At 44.8% G+C, this 23,928-nt stretch overlaps 1 protein-coding gene and 1 long non-coding RNA gene across 16 annotated transcripts in view; one reads left to right on the top strand and one right to left on the bottom strand.

Moving 5' to 3' along the window:
* Cabcoco1 (ciliary associated calcium binding coiled-coil 1) overlaps positions 1-23,928 on the bottom strand; it is a 109,210-nt gene that overhangs the window by 66,562 nt on the left and 18,720 nt on the right. For 5 of the 13 annotated variants that reach the window (XM_087597752.1, XM_087597754.1, XM_087597755.1 and 2 more), the window contains exons 3-6: positions 22,609-22,778; positions 17,225-17,369; positions 12,076-12,148; positions 7,909-8,008 (exon numbers count right to left, since the gene is read on the bottom strand). In XM_087597752.1, the coding sequence (XP_087453878.1) occupies positions 7,909-8,008; positions 12,076-12,148; positions 17,225-17,369; positions 22,609-22,778 (488 nt within the window). Of the gene's footprint in view, positions 1-1,026; positions 1,697-5,681; positions 7,745-7,908; positions 8,009-11,949; positions 12,149-17,224; positions 17,370-22,608; positions 22,779-23,928 lie in introns of those variants that run through there. The other 8 variants (XM_087597750.1, XM_087597753.1, XM_087597748.1 and 5 more) reach the window with 5 other exon arrangements.
* The window catches only part of LOC147998603 (uncharacterized), a 97,149-nt gene that overhangs the window by 67,503 nt on the left and 5,718 nt on the right, over positions 1-23,928 (top strand). The window contains exons 1-2 of one of the 3 annotated variants that reach the window (XR_015645788.1): positions 8,116-8,233; positions 11,284-11,481. The exons of the other annotated variants lie outside the window; for them this stretch is intronic. This is a non-coding gene — a long non-coding RNA (uncharacterized LOC147998603). Of the gene's footprint in view, positions 1-8,115; positions 8,234-11,283; positions 11,482-23,928 lie in introns of those variants that run through there. 3 annotated transcript variants of the gene reach the window in all.

Genomic DNA, 23,928 nt, shown 5'->3' with positions numbered 1-23,928 from the left:
CCCTTTTTAATGTACACTTAAAAATAATGTAAAAGATACATCTAGTAAAGAACAACTACTGTCCCAAAGAACATTTCTCTTTTCCTCCTTTTCCCTCTCCCCTCCCCTTCCTCTCCCTCTGAATCCTCTCTGGATAATTCATCATCTATATTTTTTTCCAGGATACAATTCTAAAGCATGAACACATCTCACTGAGGCATGCATGAGTGTGTTTATGCATGAGTGTGTGTATGCATGAGTGTGTGCACACATGTGGGCCTGTGTGTGTGTGAGTGTGTGTGTGAGTGTGTGTGTATGTGTGTGAGTGAGTGTGTATGTGTGTGAGTGTGTGTGTATGTGTGTGTGAGTGTGTGTGAGTGTATGTATGTATGTGTGTGTGAGTGTGTGTATGTGTGTGTGAGTGTGTATGTGCGTGTGAGAGTGTATGTGTGAGTGTGTGTGTGAGTGTGTGTGTATGTGTGTGAGAGTGTGTGTGTATGTGTGTGTATGTGTGTGTGAGTGTGTGTGAGTGTGTGTATGTGTGTGTATGTGTGTGTGAGTGTGTGTATGTGTGTGTGAGTGTGTGTATGTGTGTGTGAGAGTGTATGTGTGAGTGTGTGTGTATGTGTGTGTGTGTGAGTGTGTGTGTATGTGTGTGTGAGTGTGTGTATGTTTGTGTGAGTGTGTGTATGTGTGTGTGTGAGTGTGTGTGTATTGCGTGTGAGAGTGTATGTGTGAGTGTGTGTGTATGTGTGTGAGAGTGAGTGTGTGTGTGTATGTGTGTGTGAGAGTGTATGTGTGAGTGTGTGTGAGTGTGTGTATGTGTGTGAGAGAGTGTGTGTGTGTGTGTGTGTGTGTGTGTGTGTGTGTGTGTGTGTGTGTGTGTAGCAGAGTTAGGCTCTGGTCAGATTCCACATCAGCTACTCCTGTAAGGGACAACACTCTGGTCACATAACAACAGTGGCCTGTAGGGGCCCTGTGGCCTCAATGAAGGTTACTGGAGTTGGGAAGACAGAGAAGATATATGACTTGCCAGACTAAATGTTAATATACAATGTTTACTTAAGGCAGTTTGACTTTTATTTAGGAATAGACCATTCTGCTCTGTATTTCTAACCCTTAAAACATCAGCATGGATAAAATTTCCATCAAAATTCTCCATCGCTTCAGTTGAAAGTCCTTGATTATTTAAATTATCAGCATTTGTTAAGGTCTAAAGAAACTACTTAAGTCATCAGTTGCTACTGTTGAGAGAGAGAGAGAGAGAGAGAGAGAGAGAGAGAGAGAGAGAGAGAGAGAGAGAATATGAATAACAGTGCAAGGCTGCTTCTGCCTACTGAGACATCATCCTGCCAAAGCTGGTGGGTGAGAAGTCTACCCCTCCACGCCTGTCTGTGAGTCTTGCTTCTCCTGCCGCAGTCATTAGAGTTTCAACCAAAAGAAAGGGGTGCCAAGCCCAAAGGTCAAGCATCCGTCCCTCTCTGTCTCCTCTGCCCTTGCACTATTCCACCCCTGAGCACAGCAGCAGCTGGAAAGGTGCTGGAGCTCACAGCAGGAATAGCAGCAAGGCCAGCAGCCTCTTCCTGTGTGTCTGTTGTCCCATGCCCACTGGTTCTTCATTTGCACGTTCTGAACCTTGTAGTCTTGAGTGTCTCTTCTCAGGCACTTGTAAAGTATCCACCAACCCTTATTGGTGGTAGCCATCAAATGGGGACACCTAGAAACATAGCAGAGGGGTGTGGCCAAGCCCTTTGTGAAGAAAACAGTTAAATAAAAATGCATCATCCCAGATCGTGGGATCTCACATCTGGCTACATTTGTGAATATGGACCCCCTGATTTAGAGCTGGCTGTGTGATACCCGTGTAAATGGCTGTCTCTCTCTACTCCCCAACTTCAGAGCCCAGATGATCTCTAGACCATCCTATCTTGTGCTACCTTGACTAGGAGAGGATCAGTGCAAATTCTGAACCTTACTAACAAGAAGAACACTTGGAGATTGACCCATAGGGAGAAGAGGATAGCCTAGCTTAAAGTTAGAAAATCTGGGATAGATGATGCCCCACTTGTAGATAAATCAACTAGCTAATTCACAGCCAAGTCCTCAAACAACTTTCCAGATATTATGGCAAGAAGAACATTGTGAAGCTTCAGATTTGGGTCAGTAGGTGATCAGTTACCACCTGCCAAGGCCTTCTGTGTGGGGGTTCCAGGCTTACATCTTGTCCCCTCTGTTTTTAGATAAATTCATTTAGCATTTATTTAGCCCAGACCCTCCCCTGAGACAATCCACCAGTTCCAGCCTATCCTTGGAGTTCTGTGGACCAGACTGTCCCCTTGTGTACGTTACTGCATTGACTGGGGGGACCTCCTGTTTTTCAGAGGCTTCTGGGCCAGAGAAAGATCCATGTTGCTTTCTCTCAAACATTTGAAAATGTTCCTTTTTGGCACTTGGGCTGCTCAGCTGCAAGCATGTCTGGACACCTCAGACAACACAGAAGAGGCTGCTTTATCTGGAAACGAAATCTGGGATTATTAATGATTCTGTGGGCATGTGATCACAGAACAGGGACATGGCGGCGTTTATTTTTCCCAGATGGCATTGGGTCCTCTACAGCCTGTCATTTATTGGCCAGACAACATTTCAAATAGCAAATGCTGTGGCCGGAGCCCTTGTTTCCCAGATCTTACTTTTGTTGCCCTGAATACTCTTTGTGTTGTGTCATTTATACAACTTGAACATGCTAAGATGATTCTCCTACTCTGATAGCTATGGAGTCTTCATCTGCGACAGAACCTGTGGCTTTAGGGAAACGCACGCTGCCTAATCACATGGTCCTGAAATGCAGCCCTTCACAAAGGACACATTGCTTTCATAGCGAGTGAGAGAAGAACATAGTAAAAACCAGCTGATGAAACACTGAGGATCTGATCTTTAAGAGGAAAAGAAAAAAATTCATAACCCAACATAAAGATGGCAGGCCTTAACAATGGTCCTGGACAGGAACCTGGGTGATCAGGAAATTCTCAGCACTTGAGCTTCTGAAGTTAGGGGGGCCATTTTAAGCAAGCAGTGAGAAAGTCTGCTGCAGCCTGGCTTGTGAGGGCATGGGACCAGATGAGATCAGCCTTCACATTGTGAAGGCAATAAAGCCAAGCCATATAACTTCCCATCTTCCTTCCCCTTTGAGGCAAAGGCAGTATAGCCTGAGAAAGTGTGGGAGAAGTCAGTCCCTGATGACCCGCTTAGCACAGCCATTAGGGATACTTGGTTATCTTCACCAGACGTCCCCACAAGTAGAAGAGTCTGGAGGACCATAAAGGAGATGCTATGGTGGGAACTGATAATGAAGAGAGAGGCTGTGGTTGAACCCAGGGTCACTGGATCAGCGAAAACTGGGCTTAAAGGAAAGGCTGAGCCCTTTCAGTGGGGCGCGATCTTTCTAAGTAGGAGAGTCTTTGGCAGACCTTAATGACTTAGGCTCGTGTGAAGAGAGTCCATGAGGTGAGGACACCATAGAGCGGACCAGCAAACAGTAATGCAGAAAGAGAGGTCTGTGTGGCTTAGGCAAAGACAAAGGTGGCCAAGAGTTCTGTCGAGTCCGAGTTCACTAAGAAAGAATTGGTAAACATGGTGCCAACCAGCTTCCTGACAGCTGGAGAGTCTTGTCCCACCAGCAGGAATTACTGTGACATACAGAGATGTGAGGTGAACCTGGAACTGCAGTTTCAATAGGCGCGACTCATGTCTTATTCGATAACTAACATGACGTGATATCGTTCCAGGTGATGACCTCACTCCCCAGACACTTCTTAATCACCACAGAGTTCTTCGCGGGTACCATTTAGGGGGTGGAGACAGGAAGAATGGGAGTTCAAGGTAACCCACAGCTACAGAGTGAGTTCCAGGTCAGCCTAGGATGCACATGCTAAAATACGGCAGGTGGCCGGTGAAAGGGTTCAGAAGGTAAGATGCCTGCTGCCAAGCTTGAGGACCCAAGTTCTAATCCTGGAACGCTTTGGCTCTGGCAATTTATCTACTGACCTCTACGATCACGCAGCCACACACATTCTTGTTTATATGCACACCAAATAAAACAAAAATGTTTTCCTTCTTTCCTTCCTCTGCTCCTGCCTGCCTGCCTGCCTGCCTGCCTGCCTGCCTTTCATTCCAAGTATTGGAGAGATGGCTCAGGATGGCAGAGCAATTGCTGCCCTTCCTGAGGACCCCTGTGTGTTTTTTGGCATCCATGACAGACAGCTTATAACTGCCTATAACTCCAGATTCAGGGCCTCCAATACCCTCTTCTGGCCTCCACTGGCCCCTGCTCACAGGTGCACATACCCATGCAGAGACCCTTCCAAGCCCTTGAGTACACACATGTACACACACACACACACACACACACACACACACACACACACACACACTCGAAGTCCTTCTGATAAAGGGTGTTTAAGTATGTCATAGTCTATGTTACCTTCTTCAATATTACAGGCAAATGCACACGAACACGCTCTTATTTCTGCCCCTTGTGTTACTATGAGCTTGAGATAAACTTGGGGAAATATAGACCTGGATGAAAGGCAGCCATGTTTCAAAACTGCCCTGTTGTCAGTGAACTGCTAGCCCATTTCTGTTCCTGCTGAGCCTGCCTGGGAGTGGTTTTTACCTCGCTCTCACAAGAGAGGGTGCGACAGATTAAACTTTTCAGGATGCAGATGTTTTGATGGACATTTCTTTCTTTCTCAGGGTTGGAGATTTGAGATTGGATCTCTCTATCGCCCTGGCTCACTATGAACTCACAAGTATCCGGCTGGCCCTCAAATTGTGACCATCCTGCTTGCTTGTAACACCACGCCCACAACGTGGGGCTTTTTTTTTTTTTTTCTTCTTCTTCTTTTTTTTTTTTTTTTCTGGAGCTGAGGACCGAACCCAGGGCCTTGCGCTTGCTAGGCAAGCGCTCTACCACTGAGCTAAATCCCCAACCCCCCACGTGGGGCTTTTAATTTGTATTTCCTTGGCAACTGAAAATGTTGAAAATCTTTGGCTATTTAAGTATCTTCTTGTACAGATATGCTTTTTTTAAAATTATCTTTTTAAAATTATATGTATGTGCCTGTGTCTGTATTAGAGTTTGAGCATATGCATGCAAGCAGGTACCTGCGGAGGTCAGAGGACCCCAGATACCCTGGAGCTGCTTGGCAGGGATGCTGTGAACAGAACTCAGGTCCTCTGAAAGGACAGCGTGCACTCTTGAGAGCAGGGCTACCTCTACAGTCTCATAAACAAGCTTTTGACATTTTCTTCGGAGCAAGTCTTTCGGATTAATTTGCAACATGGAATTCCAGGTGACAGCAACAGAGTTACTTCCTTTCTGTAACTTCTTTATATCGAAGATTTTGCTTCAGGAGTTTGGTTGTTACATTTGCCTAGAGTAACCGCCTACCACCAGATACAAGTTAAAATTCTCATGTCCGCAAAGACATGTGGGATCTTGGCATTTCAAAAGGTGCTCCACAGAAAAGAAAAATTTCATGATTAAACATGAACGGCAGAGACACATTTTCTTTTAAGGGAAGCTTCTGAGCCCTTGGTAAAGGATTTGGGGAAATGAACATTTAGATTTAAAGACTGACATAGGTTTCTCACCGGACAAACAAAATCCTATTTCGAAAATGTGGTCTTTTTCAAACCAAGAAAATAAAACTCTGCTTTCGCTATTCTTCACCACTTAACTTGGTAAAATTTGGAGCGCTGGCGGAATGTAGGTAGGCCCACATGGCACAGACCGAGAGAAGTGGGAGGGGCAGGTCTGTACTGAGTTCCATGGTGGAGAGCTGGAGCCTTAGAAGTGAGCTTCTGAGGCAGAGTGCAGGGTTGCCGATCTCCATCAAAGGAGTGGTGCTGAGGGCAGAGACCTAGCAGCGTTAACAATTCTCTCCCTGGACTTTCCTCGCTCCCTCCCTCTCTTCCTCCTTCCTTCAGTAAAAACGGCCTTAAAGCTGCACAGCGGTGGAATAATCGCTTCGGATTGGCCAAGAAATGTGGCCCAGCAACTGAGACCTTCTTCATCCAGGCAGAGGGGAGGGCGGGGTGTGATTACCCAAACTGTAGCCTGGTTCATCCAATGCCCAGGCTGCAGAGCCTCTGAGATGGGGGCTACAGTCATCCGGGAGGGCAGAGACACTTGAACAGCAGGCTCAGGAGCTGAGGTACCCGGTGAGGTGCTATGGAAACCATCTTTAAATTATGCACCTGCCATTTATCAATTGTTTGGCTAGAGACAAATTTGCCCAAATTTCTCTGGAGAAGATTGATATTTAAGGGAGGGTGATTGTTTTCTCAGAGCTTGGAGGGAAAAAGGGCGAGAGTGAGGTTTGATGAATTGTAGGCTGAAGCATCGACCACTTTCTTTAAGTGACAGATTCTCCAGTCACTTTGTCACGCGTGCCAGGCAGGGCAGATAAAGTTATTTCAACACAACAGTTTCTGATGGATTTTTCTCAGTCCCTCCCCGCAACCCCATTCCACTGGGTCAAACAACAAATTACGTGCTGAGTGATAATGCTTTTCAGATGCTTCCTAATGGGCTAATTCAAGGCAGAAACCTCTTTTGGGACAAAGAAAATCGTCTGTGTAAGTTTGGGTATTATTTTTAAAGATTTATTTTTAACTGTGGATATATTTATGTCTGGGTGTAGGTATATGTATGTGAGTGTAGGTGCTAGAGGTGGCCACAAGGGGGCGGTGGATTCCCCTGGAGTTGGAGTTGGTCTTGTGATTTTAATAGGTTCATTTTAAGGGTAGACTCAAGGGGGAGGGGGAAGATATTGATAGCTGCTTTTCTATTACCTCTTCCTTTTCCAAATCTATTGAGACTTGAATGCTGCTTGCACTGCTCTCTTATCCATAAGACAGTGGCTGCAGTGGATGTCACGGAAGTTTCCTGCATTGTTTCTCTGACTACATATATTAAATGAATAAAAGAAATTTTACATTTCTGTCTTGGAATTTTCCTTCTCGAACCTCAATGCCATTAACACCCATAATCTGGGTGGCTTTTGAAATCAGAGGGGGAAAATGTTTTCTTTATTTTTGTGTTTGCCTGAGAGCATGGACTTGAAACATGAAATTATATCTCATTGACATCCGCTGAGGTGGAGGAGTTCTGATTTCCTGTATTTGCTGACCTGAAGTGATATTATTTTGGGATTTGAAAGTCTACCAAAATATAACTTCAGGCAAGGTAGGCACTTAGGTATATTTATGATTCTCTTTAAATATCTCCATACATCTCTCACATGTATAATAGTCATATCCAGGCACAGCTCTGCTTGTAAAAGCCAGGTCTCTGCCAATGGCTGCACAGTGGAACGAGGGGCATCTGGGTAGCAGAGCGTTTCCCGCAGAGTAGTGAGCCTGCCTGCTCCGACCTTCCCATCTCTGTTTAAAAGTTGGGAGAAGTATTGAAATGGACTGGATCTTATGAAAATTCTCATCTCTCAAATTATGGACGTGTTTAAGCATGCTCACACGTGCACGCACAGATGTATGCGCACACACATGACGACCTTCGAGTGTATGTGTGAGTCAAGGTCTGTAGTGTTGTTGCTCTGCTGAACTTCAACTGAATAAAGATTTTAAGACGAGACGCACAGCTCACGGTTCGTGAAGACAATTTTGTCTTCATGGAGGGAGCGGGGTTGGTATGTGACAGTGGAATATGCCGGCTCCTTGAGTGACTCGTCAGCTAAACCCAGTGCTGTAGTTACAAGGTAAACACAACAGAACAGTTGTAAAGCATTTAAATCCATGGGTTCGAGAATGCACCAGTTTAGCCTTTCTCTTGGAAAACGCCAGGGGATGTCCCTTGGTCTGGCTGTCTATCTGTCAGGATGTCAGAGGTGAGTGAGTGTAAGTACACACCTGCCCTTGATTTACAAAACATTCCTTCTGCCAAGTCGGCTGGAGTTCTTGTCCTCTTGTGCAAGTCGTTCATGAAGGCATTCACGTTGCCAGCATCAATCTAGAATAGACAGGGCAAAATGCCTTTCGACTTCCCAGCCTGTCTCCATTTACACCCTGTTCCAGGAGACCTGAGCTTTAGCCTCAGAACAAGCACATCAAAAGCTCGACAGGGCGACACCTACCACCAATGCCAGAGGTGGATATGCGGGACGCCAAGGCTTGCTGGTCACCCAGCCTAACCTAATCGATGAGATCTAGGTCAGTAAACCACCCTGTCTTGAAGGTAGGTTCTCTGCCAAAATTCAATATCCTGAAGTTTTTGAAGAACGTCGTTTCCTTTAGGATAGTGATTTGCACCTGGCTACTCGATCACACGGGCCTCCTGCAGTCTCTTTGTATTTTCTGTGGTGGGTGACTTTAATGTGTGCCAATTTCTGGTTATGGGAAAATGGTTGCCGTCGGTGGCAGTGCAGTGCAATTTTGGTTTAGAGAAGGTTAGAATTATATATTGTTTATTAAAATACTCCAGAGAGAATCTTTAACTTGAATTTGGTTCATACAAGGACTGATTTCCCCAAGCGTGATCCTTTGGGGTGCGGCACACACAATTCTTGGGGTCACCTATACTCTTTTTCTCACCGTTTTCCTATTTATTAGAGACCTGGTTCTTATTTTCTAAGTGTCTTTGCCTCCTTTTTTTTCTTTTAAAGACACTTAGATTGAAAGCATCACCCAACTGTCAGGCTTACCTTTGAGATTAATACTTTTTCTTTTTAAAGATATATTTATTGTTGTTAAGTATGTGTATGTGTGTGGGTGTGCACCTGTGAGATGAGTGCAGGTGCCTGTAGTGACCAGAAGAGGGCGCCAGAGTAACAGAGCTGGAGCTGAAGTAACAGAGGCTTGTGAGCCACCTGATGTGGGTGCTGTGGACCCAAACTAATGTCCTGGACAGAAATAATGCACTCTTGACTGCCGAGCCATCTCTCCAGCCCCAGATTCATAAAGGTTTTAAGCTGATAGCTGAGATCTCAAATACTTAATTTTTTTTATTTAAATCTTGCCCTGTTTTCCTAGTTCTTGGGGGAAAGGTTAGGGCAAGGTGTATTACAGTCTGCTGACACTGTATGTGTCTGCCACTGGTAAAGAGACCTTTACTGAGTTGAACTGGGTTTAAAATTTTGTATAAGGTGGAAATCTAGCATATAGACGGTTACCCTAGTTTATACTAAATGCTGTTTTTCTAAATGCTCATATATGCCATGTGCTAGAATTCTACACATCCTTTAAGTTTCTACCTAGATTTCATGATGATGACAACACACAATGCTTAATCGATGTTGAGAAATAAATCACAGTACCTTCCCACAACAGGCGCCAGGACAGTTGACTGAGCTTGGGCCTCTTTCAAATCTCTCCCCTCGATCTCTCACCTTCCCCTTTCTTTGCTGAGGTAATTAATCATCATTTCTGAGCCCACCTGAGCAACACAGAATAATTCTGCCCCCTCTCAGGTTCCCTCACTTAGTCAAATTCTCCAACCTTTAAACACTGATAATGGTTTTTACAAGGTACACAGATTAGCACGAAGTCACTACCAAATGCACAGGTAGCCAGTGTTCAAATAGCCGGTGGTCTCTCAGCTAAGCTGGGCTTGTGCTTGGGCTGTTTCCCTGGTTGTTTGAAGGAAGGGAAATTGGTCTGTTTGTTTTGGTTTTGTTTTTTCATTACTAGAACAAAATACTCAGAGCAGACTAACTTTATGAGAAGAGTAGTTAATTTGTTTCGTAGTTCTAGAGACTTAATGGCAGGTTGCTCTCTTGGGCATAGCTAAGGTGAGACCTGAATGGTAGACAGCGACATTGTGGTAAGGGTAGCTGGGAGGAAGAGTTCTTGTCCTCCATCAAGATGTCGGTGAGACATTAGGTTTCGAAATTCCTTCTAGGATTCTCCTCTAATGACAAGCACTGCCCTGTCCAGGGTCCCGTCAGCTCCACAGTATGGCACTGGGGATTGGCACCAACATGGACCTTTGAGGGACACACTTACTCGTGCCCTAGCATATGCTCCAAACAAAACGTCTGGAGAGCACTTGGAGGCCAGTCATTTCTACCCATAGGTCTCTCCTTTTCATGGTTTTATTTCCTGTGTTGTAGTGCTTTAAGAGTCCATATCAGAGATCCAACACAACCCTCAGACAGCCAGGACAGCTCACTGTGTTCTGGTGACACCCCTGACACTCATCGGAACTTCCCCTATTCCCAGCAAACGAGCGATTAGTGGGGGAACAGGCAGAACTTCTGACCAGTTCAAAGATCCAGCGGGGAGAGCCGGCAGATAGATTCCTGAGAGTGTCAAGGAGCCAGCAATAGTTTGTTATTTCTCTTTAGTTCAGCAGCCACCAATCGGCAGTGCTTGGGCCTACTACCTAATTAGCAGATGGAAAATGGGAACATCGTATGTCATTTAGAATTTTTCATTTATGATCTGGACATATCCGTGAATGGAGGCCTGTGTATTTTATTCTAATCCTCTACCAACAGTTAAGAAACTCAGGTTTATCGTAATGGTTTGGCTTGCTGAATTTGAAACACGTCCATGATGGTCGGGGTCTCTCATTTGAGCCCAGAGCTCTGGGACCAGCACAAGCCTCTGCCTTCTCCATTCATTAACGACAAGGCATTTGCACCAGAAGTCATCAGAGGCTTCCACGATACCACAAAGTGCATGACTGCTTTTGAGGGTCCTTTAAGTTCTATGACTCGTCAGATCTGGAAGACCCAATGTCCTTCCGTTAAGCACACTCTGTCACTCTGGCCAGCTTGGGGAAAACACAACGGACAATAACCAAGATGGTCTCTGTCCACTTCGTCTGCGTGACGTTTCCATGCTCGCAGAGGTTGTCAGACCTTGGCCTTGCAGTGCAGAGTCACACAGGAGAGACACTCTGACGTGCTCTATCATGTATCTGAACATCCCCTTCTGCTAACGTCACAACCCAAGGCTCCCTAAGTAGCTGGTACAGGGTTAGGTTCATTCTGCCTGGTGCTTAATGTGGGAAAGGCGGGTAAGGGTGGGGTCCCTCTCCACAGCTAACAACAATGTCTGTGCCTGTCACTTTTCCTTCTGGGAGGCAGCAGAGCTGTTTAAGGAGGTGGAGCACTGTCAGGAGCACTTTCGATACGATCTGTATCTCCCTCAGATGGATCCACTCGGGGTTCGTCCCCAGTACCTGCGCTTGCATGACTTATCTGAGGACGCTTTCCGGGCTGGCCACCGACTGTTTACCGTAAAACATCCCTTCTTCTGTTTGTCACCCAAATGATGATTTAGGGCTAATTTCAGGAGGACTGCGTCCTGGATGGTTCTACAAGCTGTCTGTCACATGTTAGAGAAAAGCAGCACATGACCTTCTCCTCGGGGGACCATTCCTGTTGAGTTGCTCGACTGAATGAACCCACAGGAGACACCCAAGAAATTCCCAGGATGATGGATGTTTGTGTAATGGGAGCCAAAATTTTATAAGAGAAGGTCAGTGGAAATTAAGGGGGGGGGGGGGAGAAAAAAGAACAACCCTTAAAGGCTGTGTGGAGTGAATGAGCCCAAATTCTTTGTTAGAAACACAATACCGTGAATCAGGCTTGCTCCAGGGAAGAAGTGAGGTTTAAAGTAGGTCTTAAAAAGCAGCAGAGGAAAAGAACACAAATAGAAACACACACACACACACACACACACACACACAGAGACAGAGAGAGACAGAGAGAGACAGAGAGACAGAGACAGAGACAGAGAGACAGAGACAGAGGACAGAGAGAGACAGAGAGAGACAGAGAGCGAGCGAGCTGGGCTGGTCCACTTCAGAGTGTCCTGACTTTATTTGGGTGGAGACATGAGAACCCTTATTTGAGCACTTGTCCAACAATTCGTAGCTAGTCAAATACGCACCTAACCGTTCTCCCGACATGGAAAGTTGGCTTATTTTCTTAATCAGAATCTCACCTGGTCTGAGTATTCTTGTTTCGTTAGTGTTTGGTTGTTATTAACGCTGCCACAGCATGGCCCGGATTTGTGCTGAGGAGTTCCGGATTCAGGTACACTAGGCAGAATCTCCCCACCTTCACTCACCTCCGTCCCGATGACAATTTCTTCCCTGGCCGAGTAGAACAGAAACTCGTAGAGCCTGTAGTGCTGGAATAAGCTGAAACATGAAACACAAATGCAGCTCGCATACCTTGGCAGCGGGAGAGAAGGGAAAGTATCTGAGGCAAAGGGAAAGGGCTTGGGCCAAGCTGGACAGAGTCAACAACGGCTCAAAATCTTTCTTTTCATGGCAAACGGAAGTTGCTTGGGAATCCTGGGAGACTCGAGGTTTGCTTTAAAGACACCAACAGGACAACATAGCCATTAGAAAGTGTCAGAGATCCATCTGTGATGTGGGGGAGGGTGACCCGGGATGTGTTTCTAGGGTAGAGAAGCATCCACGGCAGCCATTCTCTGTGGGTGGCCATCCCTGGTGTGGGGAGGTCACATATCAGATATCTCCAATATCAGATATTGTATTACAAATAGTAGCAAAATTACAGTTATGAAGTAGCAATAAAATAATCTTATTATTGAGGTCACCACAACATGAGGAAGTGTATTACACGGTCACCGTGTTGGGAAGGTTGAGAACCACTGATCTAGTGTGCTTCCTAGTTTGAAACCTAGAACCCTCCTAGGCAGTGACCAACGTCACAGCATTGGCTACACTTTGCTCTAGGCCTGACTCAGTCCTGGTGTGGTATGTTTTTATATCCAAAATGTATCCCACTGCCAAAATGTTTCAAGAGTAAATCAGTCTCTAAGAACACCAGGGAAAAAGTGGCCTGGCTAGGTCTGAAATTTGTTTTTGAGGTGTCTGACCTGCTTGTGGGCTGTGTGGTTACGCATTAAAGGCTGCCGTACATTAAGGTGGGTCATTTCCTTTTCTTCTCACCAGAAAGCTAGGTTGTCAGTGACTACAAACTGTGAAGAACCCAAAGTCACGAGTTCGCAAATAAATATTTCTAGTAAGTTCAGAGCTTGGCAATGTACTGTTAAAAGTTAAAAATGTTACTGAAGAGCTGACGTCTAATATCCTGTTTGTGATACTATTTGAATTTTTCTAATTCTCTTCCTGCTGGTAGGGAAAATTAATGGACTCATAATACAGCAAAATGCCCAAGAACAACAAAAAAAATGTCTTAGTGGGTTTCTCCTTCACTCTGGTGCCCTTCTGCTATTTAAGCAAACTGATTTTAATATAACCGAGAAATTAACAGTTGTGAAAACCTAGCAACAGAGCATGCGTAATAACGGCGTCTTCCGGATGCCGCAATGGATCAACGTTTCAATTCATTTGTAATCGATGGAGAAGTCCTCAGGCAGCTGGGCCTCTCAGGGTTACATTAGCAGTGGTGCTCCTTAGGAACACAGTCCATTAAGGAGTCATGGCTGTGTGGGCCCAGTCACGTTTCCCCTCTCCTCTACAGAAGTGAATACTGGGTACAGCCATCAACATTCACAGGCCTAGCTTAGCTCTTGACATTGCCTTGATCTGTGGGCCAGAAAAACCCAGAGAGATCAGTGAGCTCTGATAACTCACTAAAGCAAAATAAATCCAAATCCCCCATCCTTTATATTGGTACAAGCGATTAAATACCATATTTGGGGGCTAGCTTGCTATCTATTCTTTAAATCGGTGTTTTTCAACCTTCCAATGCCGTGACCCTTTAATTCTGTTCCCCATAGAGTTATTTTCGTTGTTACTTCGTAACTATAACTTTGCTACGGCTTTAATTGTAAATGTTTTTGAGACAGTGGGTTCGCTAAAGGGGTCCTGACCCAAAGGTTGAGAACTGCTGCTCTAAATGAACTAAAAGAAAAATCTCATTTTGCCCATCTTGGCCACCTCGTACTAGACACGGATCATAGGGTAAGACGTTTCCACTCTGAAATGTCATAATCTTTCAGTCTCTGCATCCTTGTTGCATATAGGGATGGGGTTGCTCCATGTCTTCTGAGAGGATGTCACAGAAATGGCATCTAGGATTATCAGTCAGTGATGCAGCAAAGAGGCAGGGCCTGGACCAGGACCAGATGTGTACCTGGGGGAAGATATTCAAGGGGACACTTCCTGAAGGACCATCTCCTCCCTGCCTCTCTGTCCACTTCAGCTTCTCCAGGGAGCAAATGGGGGCCTCGCCTGAGAACTAAGGGACAGTTCAGCTGTGGGAAGGTATTTTCTATCTCTCCCATTGGGCTTCTGCCTGACTCAGGCTTCTAGATGTTGGCATCCAGCTGTTTGGCCAGTGTCATGCATTGTTGGGTATAAAGTGGGAGTGGGGCTGGTTTTTTTTTTTTACAGTGGGATAGATGTGTTTCTAAGGGAAAAGGAACACTCAAGGAATAAAGGATAAATACTTGCACTTATAATTGTGTATATAGTGTATTATACATACTTAATTAGATTACATAAGCAGATAGCACTGTGTGTGTGTTAGTGGGGGGATCTTGTTTAGATTGTCTAAGCAGATAAAAGTAGTCCTCACGGCCATGTGGAGAAGAGATTTTGGGAGCAGTATTTCCAGAGCACAGGTTAAACAGGTATCATTTAGACTAAATTGAGAGTGTCTGAAGAAATGTAAATTTACTGACAAGGTAAGTTTTACACACAAGTGACTATTTCCTCCCAGCTGCAGCATTCTCTCTTAGAGGGAGAGTTTTGTAAGACTCAGGTTGACAAGAAATCATTCAAGGCCGAGGAGATCCTGAAACCATGGGCTCAAGAAGTCCAGAACATAACTAGATTCCGAGCCCCATTCCAAGGTTGGATGAGCAGTAAAAAGTCAGAGGAGAGAGTCACTGAGAAAGCTTCCCGTCACTCTGTCAGGGAGCTTGAAGGATGTGGCTTTCACAGTTGTCACCCAGGCTGGTGGTGGGGGTGGGGTGGGGACTCAACTGTCTTTTTGTGGGAGTCACCCATGCTCCCACAAGAAATTCTAATAAGCAAATATTTCACTAAGCTAGACTTGGGGAGAACTATTTCTTTGGTCTATCTCTTCATCCTCTGGTGTAAACAGGCATTTGTTCACGTCTCTCTGGGAACAGTCATGGGATGCACACACCAGGGGCCATGTGGGAAAAATTCCCTCCCTTAAGTTGTGTATGGTTTTCAGTGGTTTGATCAACAGAAAATCAGGCTGAACTGAAGCACACGTACTTTTGATAGTTTAGTTGTCAGCATATTCATAAAACGTAATAATCGTTGAATTGAACATGTTGTGTGATTTCACTCCTACTAAATTTCTATTTGTGGACCTGTGAGGGATTCTTAACCATTCTGGAAAGGCTCCCACTGCTTCGTGCAGCTCCATTATCGATTCCAGATAGCCTAATCACTGATACTTTATCTTTCGTGTAATAACTATATTTAAATGCATGGATCACCATGTGGAGATTTAGTAGCATTACATTTGGATTTTCTGTATTTGACTAATCCCTTTAAATAGTCTTTTCTTTATGAGATCTAAGATTGGGCATGGAGAGCTGTTAAGATGTGCGCTGAGGAAAATGCCTGTGGGGGATGATGAGTCGAGACAAGGGAGGCAGCTTGTCTGTCCTACACTGTCAGAAAAGGGTCATCTTGGCATGCATGGGGGCTTTGATGCTGGGCTTGGGGCTCAGCTGTAAAAATGTATCCTGCCAGACAGACAGCATGTGTAGATGAAGAAGCAAGCCAGTGCAAGTATGTGTGGTCAACTTATCCTGTCTGGCAAGGGGCAGAAAGGGCTTGAGTACACAGATTTTCCTGAGTGTGCACATGGCACATGTGTGCTTGAGTGTGCGTGTGTGTGCATGTGTGTGCACATGTGTGTATACATGTTTGTGTGTGCACGTGTATGTATGTTCGTGTGCATGCATACACTGTGTGCACATGTGTATACATGTGTGCATGTATGTGTACTCATGTGTATGTGCATTTGTATGTGTGTTCGTGTGTGTCAATGTGTGTACATGTGTCTGCATATGTGTGGATCGCCACATATTCCATCACTCAGGAGTTGGAGACAGACAGACTTTCCCCGGAGCCACAGTGGCTAGTTGAATACTCTGAGATCTCTGAGTCCAAGTGAGAGATTCAGTTTCCATAAATGACAGGAGGGTGAATTGGGGAAGACACTTGAGCTCAAGTTGAGCCTTCAGACACATCTGTACACATGTGCACCTTTGTACACATGTGTGCTCCTGTGTAAGTAAATATGCAAGCATACTACACAAACACAGGCAAAAAACAGGACAGATGTCTTCCTTCAGTAACGGTGATATAGAAATACTTCCATTGCCACAAACATCATTTTCTAAGTAGGGAGCATGACTTTCTAATGAGTTAAACTGGCCATTACTTCAAAACAAGTTTAACAAATTTGATCAAATATGTGAATATCTTCTTTTTCTTTTCTTTTTTCCATACTGGGGATTGAGCATAGAGCCTCATGCTTGGTAGAGGCCAATGCTCTAGAAAGAGCCAGACCCTAACCCTCTTTGTAAAGGTTGACATAGGATCTCACTCATTTGCTTATTGAAACCATATTGTAATAGTTTAGCCTCCCCTGCCTGGGATTACAGGCCTCTGCCATAACTCTTGTGTTGCAAAGACAAATCGTGCAAAATCAACTTTTAAGTGGAAATAAATGTTACTCTTTAATGCATAAACGTGGCTCCTTGGATAAAAACCAGGCACCTAAAATATAGGTCCTAATGCTGTTAATAGAATGCTGTTGGGTACAGACTCGGGGATGAAAGGTGAAAGGTGGTCCCTATGGTGATTACAGGCCAGATGACACCATGGTGTCATCCGGGAATTGTCTTTAGGAATGCAGAGGGAGAGATGTGCTTGGGTCCCCACTGTCATTTGTCAGATAGATAAATATTTTCTCCTTGCTAAGCATAAACTTTGTGCTCATTATGGTGTATGGATGCTTCTGGGCCCCTGATACGTGCCAGGGGACAGCCTGGAGGGGTTAGTTGACTCTTTCCCTCTGTTATGTGGTTCCCGGGAATGGAACTCCAGTCACCAGGACTTGGTGGCAAGCACCTTTGCTGAGCCGTCTCCCGAGCCTGTGAGCTCTCCACTTCTTGAGTAGTTACTGCACAGCTCCTGTAGCCCTCTGGATCACTATGGTCTAAGTTGTCCCTTACAGAGGTCGCCTAGAAGACACACAGGGAACCATGGGGCGAGCACAAGTCTTACCTGATTTTTAAATAATCGATGATGGCATTGGCTTCCTTGACATTGAAGATATGAAAATTCTTATTCTTCTGCGAATGGTTTGGTCCAATTTCTGCCATCACTTCCCCGAGCCACTTGATGCTGTCCTCTAAGGACATATGCAGCGCTGAAACCATAGGGAGAAGAGACTTCCGTTATCTTGATAACTCTTGTGGGGTACTGTATCTGCAAGGACCTGAATGTGCCCTGGTTTACCCTTCCCAGAATTTGCGGAGAGAAAAGGCAAACCTCTTGTTTCTTTACCACAAATTAACATTGCTTTTTGGATGAGTTAGCTGTGGTTTGTCTTGTCACTGTGACCATGCGTAGACAGTTCATTTCCATTTTAAAAAGCGAAGCTATGATTATCTATCTAAATGCCACTTCTAAATGGAAAGGAAAAATTTAAAACAGATTTGTAAGGGACAGAGAAAGATATAGAAAACGTAGAGAAGAGCCAGTTGTCATAGGTGGCTAGGAGACCCAGATCACGGGTTTAGCCACTGTGGATGTCAGTGCTGAACTCAGCAGAGAAGGTCAATAAGAAGAACCCTCATATTCTTGGCTAGAACTGGGTGTTATCATGTGGAAACTTGACTTGGAGATGTTTGCTAGGAATGAAACATATGGATATTTTCAAACTTTTTATACTTACTTTTGCATTTTATTTATTTTGTGCATATATATGTATATGTATATGTATATGGTATATAAAATTTCATTAAATTTCCCTTCCACCAGTGTGTTTCCAAGGACTGAACTTGGGTCATCAGCCTTGGTGGCAGGGGTCTTTACCTGTTGAGCCATCTGGAAAGCCCTTTAAATATTTATATCGAAAATAGGAATTTTTTGTATAAAATTTGCCGCCATTACAGATTTCAAAGTCATGTAACCTGTTTGCAAAATGGGCCTTGGTGAGACTGTCAGGCCTGGGGGGAAATGGTACAGCTTCCTCACCATGACCTGCAGTGAGCAGGTTGGTGGTTCTAGAAGATTCTCAGAAAACTACAAATACACAAGAGCAAAACACATGTGCACACAACCAAACAACAGCAGGACTGTGCGGGCTCTTGCCCATGATACTTGCCCAGCTGAAAACAAACAATATTAATAACCTCTGCCTTGACTCTAAGGTGTTTTTGGTGAAAATATAAGCGTGTACATTTTGTTTTGACAGGTGGAGTGTGTTTGTCTTTTCTTGTGGCAGGCAGAATAGCATCTGTAACCTGTAGGCCCTCTCGCCTCTCACCTTGGAGACTCTATGCTTGCGACTGGAGTATCCTGAGGGTCTTTCCTGTCACAGGTGGGTAGCCATGCACATGGTTAAGGCCTAGGTCACGATTAGGCCTAGATGGAATGTTAAGGCCTACATAACCACTGCCTGGCTAGCCTGCCATTATAAGGGAACTTTCTCATATGTTTCTGCTGTTACTAGAAAACTTTCTAATGCCAACGTGGATTATATAATCTTTTATGTTCTGTGCCCTTAGAAACCACTCATGATAGAAGGCAGTAGAACTGTTTTTGTTACCCACAATAAGCTTGGACTGGAACCAACCACCCAACATCACTTCCTGTGTAAGCTTTTATGGTATAAGCTGCCCCTAGAATAGATCCCAACATATGAGAGACAACTGCACCAATATAAGACATTATTTAAAGTCAAACTTCCATTTTAAGTAGTGGCCTAGTAAAATTTAAGTTCCCCAATACCTCCCTGGGAACTGAGCTCCTACTTGACAGAGACCTGTATGTGGGTAACTGACATCCTGGTTGGCAAGTTAAGACATGATGTTACACAAGTTCCAGCCTGGCAAACAAGTGAAGACAAGGCGAGTCCCCTGCCACAGTAGAATACCCCGACCGGTGGGAGCAGGATAATGCACAACAGAGATATGCTCCTGAGGAAATCACTAAATCCCTAAATCCTGATTGGTAAAATAACTTGGCATGGATGGATTTAGGGCTTAAAAACCCTGTACGGTCTTAACTCAGGGTCATGGATCAGTTCCTGAATCTGGGCCATGGCCCTAGTCGACCAGTCCTGGGGTGTACGCTCAATAAACTCTCCCTGTGTGACTGAGATTGGTGTTTGTGTGGTCTGTGAGGCGTTTCCTGGACCCCAGCACACATGAAGCAGAGGCAGCCAGAGGCAGAGTTGAAAGGTCTTGGGAAAACGTGTACGGACTGAATGTCGAGAGAGGTGACTCTCAGCTGAGGTGCCTGAGGGAATTATTTGTGAACGATGCATCCCAGAGTTGAAGATCTCTTAGGAAACCATGGAGAAACACCCTCCTTCTTGCAATAGAGTGGAATGTTGGAGGACAAGGTCGAGATGGAGATGAACTGTGAGAACATCTCCTGAGAGTCGCTCTAGCCACGTCTAGAGCAGCTGAGCCAGGCACCTACCCTCCCCCCTTCCCTTTCTCTGGAACATTCAACGTGCGCCAGATCTTAAAAATCACCGATACACTTTACTTTTTAGAAAGACATGACAGGCAAACAGTAGCTTATCATTTATTCAGTTCAACTTTTCCTCTATCTATAGCAGTTATTAAGAGATGTAAAGCGATTGAACCCCACCGAGCACTGCAGTAAATGTACCCGGTGCTGGGGTTGGGCCCTGGAAAGCAGGGTCACCCAGAAATGACTAGGGGTGATCCTTCTGCAGTCACGCCCGCCTACAGCTCATGATTAGCATGGAGCCACACACACTGAGCGGGACCAGGGGCTTTTGTTCACCATCTCAGGTAAAACACAGTCCAACTGCACATTCCTCTACTCACACTAAGTCCTAAAAACCCCAATGTTGGAGGGGATTTGGGAAGGAAAGATGGACACGGTTGAGATAGGATGAGAGCAAGCCATCATAAATGGAAAATCAAGCTCATTAATTCAAGATGCTGAGGAAGAGAAAATTTAGCTTATTGATTTGAATTCTGGAGGGAAGTGTAGTTATCAAACACAGAAAGCATCTAGTTGTAAGGCTGTTGCTTGGGTTACCCGATGGCTGACCCTTTAGAACTGTTTCATGGTGCCTCCTGCCTTTCTCGAGGTGATCGCTTGGAGAATTTCAGGTGTTATCCTTTCATGTGTCTGACTGAAGTCCTACAACGGAGTGGCAAGATCGAGAGGGACTAAGCCAAATGCATTCTGGGAAACCTAGGTAAGGAAGGTAGACCCCAGATTTGTACCAGTAAGAAAATTTGGGGTGAGATCAGGTAAAGGGACACTTACTAGCTGTAAAGTTTATCTTTGAACTCCGGCATCCAAGAGGAAGATGACTGTGCTATCATGGCAGAAAAATAAGAAGTGTACGGGAAACCCTTGGTCAGTGGGTCTACACGGGAGCTCTTTTGAGTTGATGCTTCCTGAACTTGTGTGGTTTGTCTCCTCCTCTGAATGTGCCGTTCCCAAGGTCTTCCACCTTTCCATCCACTGGGCATGTAGTATTTCTACTGAGAACCGCTTCAAACCTATTTCACACGTGCCCGCCATTCACGGAGTGCGGTGCTCTCTGACCTTTTACATATGTGTCCTTCTTAGCACGTACCCGTGTCTGACACTTTACCTATGCACCCTTTGCATATATACCTTTCCTTTTGTGTGTTCATTTCTGGGCCGCTACGCATGCGCTATTCCTGGCATGCGCCATTTCTTGTCCATCACGTGCTCCCTTGCTGGGTGAGCAATGCGGGTCAGGTTCTAGCTTATTCTCTTTGTTGCTCGCTGTAGGTTTCTGACTCCTGCCTGCCGCGTCCGATGTGGCATCAAAGGGACAGACTCTTGTTTGCTGAAGATGACCTCGTGTCACCTTCAGGAATTAACTCTCTGACTCTGACCCTGACTCCGATCTCCCTGAATAATAACATATAAATTATTTGCTGTCATCTACTGTTCAAGGAATGCCGACAAGGATGAAGTCTGGTGAACAGACGTGATCTTTTTTCTTTTTCTTTCTTTTTTTTTTCAGAAATATTTTCTGCCTTCAGTGGGGACAACCCACAAAAGTATGGCCTTAAGATTAAGTCTCAGTACTGCCCTTCATATCTGAGATGGTCTGTTGAGATTCGAAGCGGGCTCTCTGCAGACCGACTTACAACCACTTAGCAGGACCATCCTCCCTGGCCCGACCTGTGGTGGAGTGGGCCTGATGCCTTTGTGGTCAAGACCCCAATCGTCCCCTGGTTTAACTGTGAACACACTTCACCTCCTTGAAACCAACTGAAGCTCTTTGTCCACAGTCTAACTATATTAAAGAGTTGGAGAAGGTGTTTTCTTACCAGAGGAAAAGAGAAAATGAATTTGTTTTCTTTCTCCTCTTTTGGCATTTGTACTTCAACGCTCTGGAGCCTTAGCTGGACAAAAGAGGGTCAGAAATCCAGGTTCGAGCTGATACCCACCATGTGAAGCTCAACAAAAGGCCGTCTGAAGACAGGGGATGTGTGGGAAAGGTGTAAAACGGAAACACTCCATACACTTGAACTGTAAAGCTTTTTTTTTTGGGGGGGGGGGTTCACCTTCTTCTGCTCTCTTCAGACTATGAATACTCTACCCAGAAGTTGCAAAGCTTGAGACAGCCACATCAAACACTCTTTGACACTTTAGTTCTCGCATGAATGACTGAGGTAGTCAAGGTTTGCTTTATATGAAGATCTGTCCTGAAAAAGGCTTCCTCCAGCCCCTGCTGCTCACACAGAGTTTTCCACATCCTCCCCAGAAGTTTATTTTTATTTTTATTTTTAAAACCAATTCTTGGCTGCCTGTTAGGTTCATCTTAGACTTTCAAGTCCCCTCTCTGCTCCCAAGCACTAGTGTTCAAGTCTGTGCCTCCATGCCTGACTTCACAGACAGTTCTGGTTTTTTCCCCCTGTATTCTTTCTGCCTTCATGAACACATATAAATAACAATGCATTCAGATTTCTATTTTTATAAACAAAAGTGCATAGTGCTTCCTGTTCTTTTACTCTAATAATATGCACACAGCATGCAGAAACCTTTCTTATTTTTTCCTTTTTCTAACTACATAGTATTCCACTTTAAAGGCAGAATGAATTATTTGGATTTCAAAATAGTTTCGGATATACAGAACTTGGCCGAAATAACAGCGTATTCTCAGATATCTGTGGTGCGAGGAATGTCAATTAGAATATCTTTGGCGAATCAACAAAGAGAACCTTAGTCTACTAAGAATTCTTTGAGGATTTACCATTCAGTGAGAAATGAGCGGCCCCTGTTGTATCTAGGAAACAAGCCTCAGTCCTTATTAAAGAAATCACAATGAAGCAAGCGTCTTGGCGTCTGAATATTAATTTACACGCGCTACATTTCTTCTCCTTAAAGTGACAGAGAGGGATTACACTTACTTTGAAGATTTTGAAGTAACATGTCCAGCAAAGTCATAAATTTTGAATACTGGTCAATAGAAAAGTTCATTCCCTTGGCCCAGCAGAACCCAGCCACATAGTAGTCTAATAGAATGGCGTCTCGTAGACTAGTCTGAAGATTTTTAAAATTCAGAAACGTTCCCATTTTTCTGTAACAAAAAGAAAAAAAATGCAGATGTTAAACGGGATTGAATAGTGAACAGTTTCCAGAAGTTTTGAAAGCAAGTATTTTAATGAAAGTTCTAGAGTGCTTCTCATCCTAAAGTGTTGTCATATCTGAGCCCCAAAGATGAGAGGAAGAGAGGAGAGAAAGGGAGAAAGGAAAAGAATGGGTAGAACGCTTCCTTTGTGACTTTGTGTCTCTCTGTGTCTGTCTCTGTCTGTCTCTGTCTCTGTCTCTGTCTTTCTCTTTCTCTTTCTCTCTCAGTTCTTTCTCCCTGTCTCCACTTCTTGTACCTTCAACACCTGGTACTTTTTCTGCCTGGAATTCAACATTCCATGCAGGCTGTCATGCGGTTGACCTAGAGCTCCAGCCTCAGTGCAGTTGCTATGGCTGGGATTAGCGATGGCCCTGACAAGTAGGGCTCACAGGAGCCCACCCTCTCCAGATACTTTCTCTACCAACTCAGCCACATACACAACCAGGATCTCTCTAACTTTGTTCCATTTCTGAAAAAAGACTGTTAAGTATTCTGTCCTTTTCTTTCTGTAAAGAAAACTGTGTGTGTGTGTGTGTGTGTGTGTGTGTGTGTGTATACACATATACATACACATACATATACATATTCTGTGAAATACTTTTTAATCAATTTATTTATTTACTTTACATCCCAATATCATCTCCCACTCTACTTCCAGTACCTTCTCAGGCAGATCCTCCCCCTTACTCCCTCCCTTTCTCCTCTGAGAATGGGGATCCCCCTCTGGGTATCACCCCCCACATGACTCCCCAACCTCCTGAACATCAGGTCACTGCAGGATTAAGCCTATGTGTATCCACTCGCACACAGTCCAGACAAGGCAGCCCCGTTAGGGGAATGAATAGGACCTACAGGCAGGCAACAGATTCAGGGACGGCCCCTGCTCCAGTTGTTTCCGGGACCTGCATGAAGACCAAGCTGCACATCTGCTACAAATGTTCAGGGGCCCTAGATCCAGCCAATGCTCATTCTTTGGTTGATGATTCAGTCTTGAGAGCCCTGAAGGGTCAAGGCTCTATTGGTTTTTCTGTGGAGTCACTATGCCCCTCGTCCCTCAATCCTTTCCCCAACCCTTCCACAAAATTCCCTGTGTTCCATC

The sequence above is a fragment of the Rattus norvegicus genome, chromosome 20 (genome assembly GCF_021556685.1).
Source record: "Rattus norvegicus strain SHRSP/BbbUtx chromosome 20, alternate assembly SHRSP_T2T, whole genome shotgun sequence".
In the NCBI taxonomy this organism is placed as follows: domain Eukaryota; kingdom Metazoa; phylum Chordata; class Mammalia; order Rodentia; family Muridae; genus Rattus; species Rattus norvegicus.
Note: the sequence above shows the minus strand (reverse complement) of the source record. Positions and strands in the feature narration are given on the sequence as shown.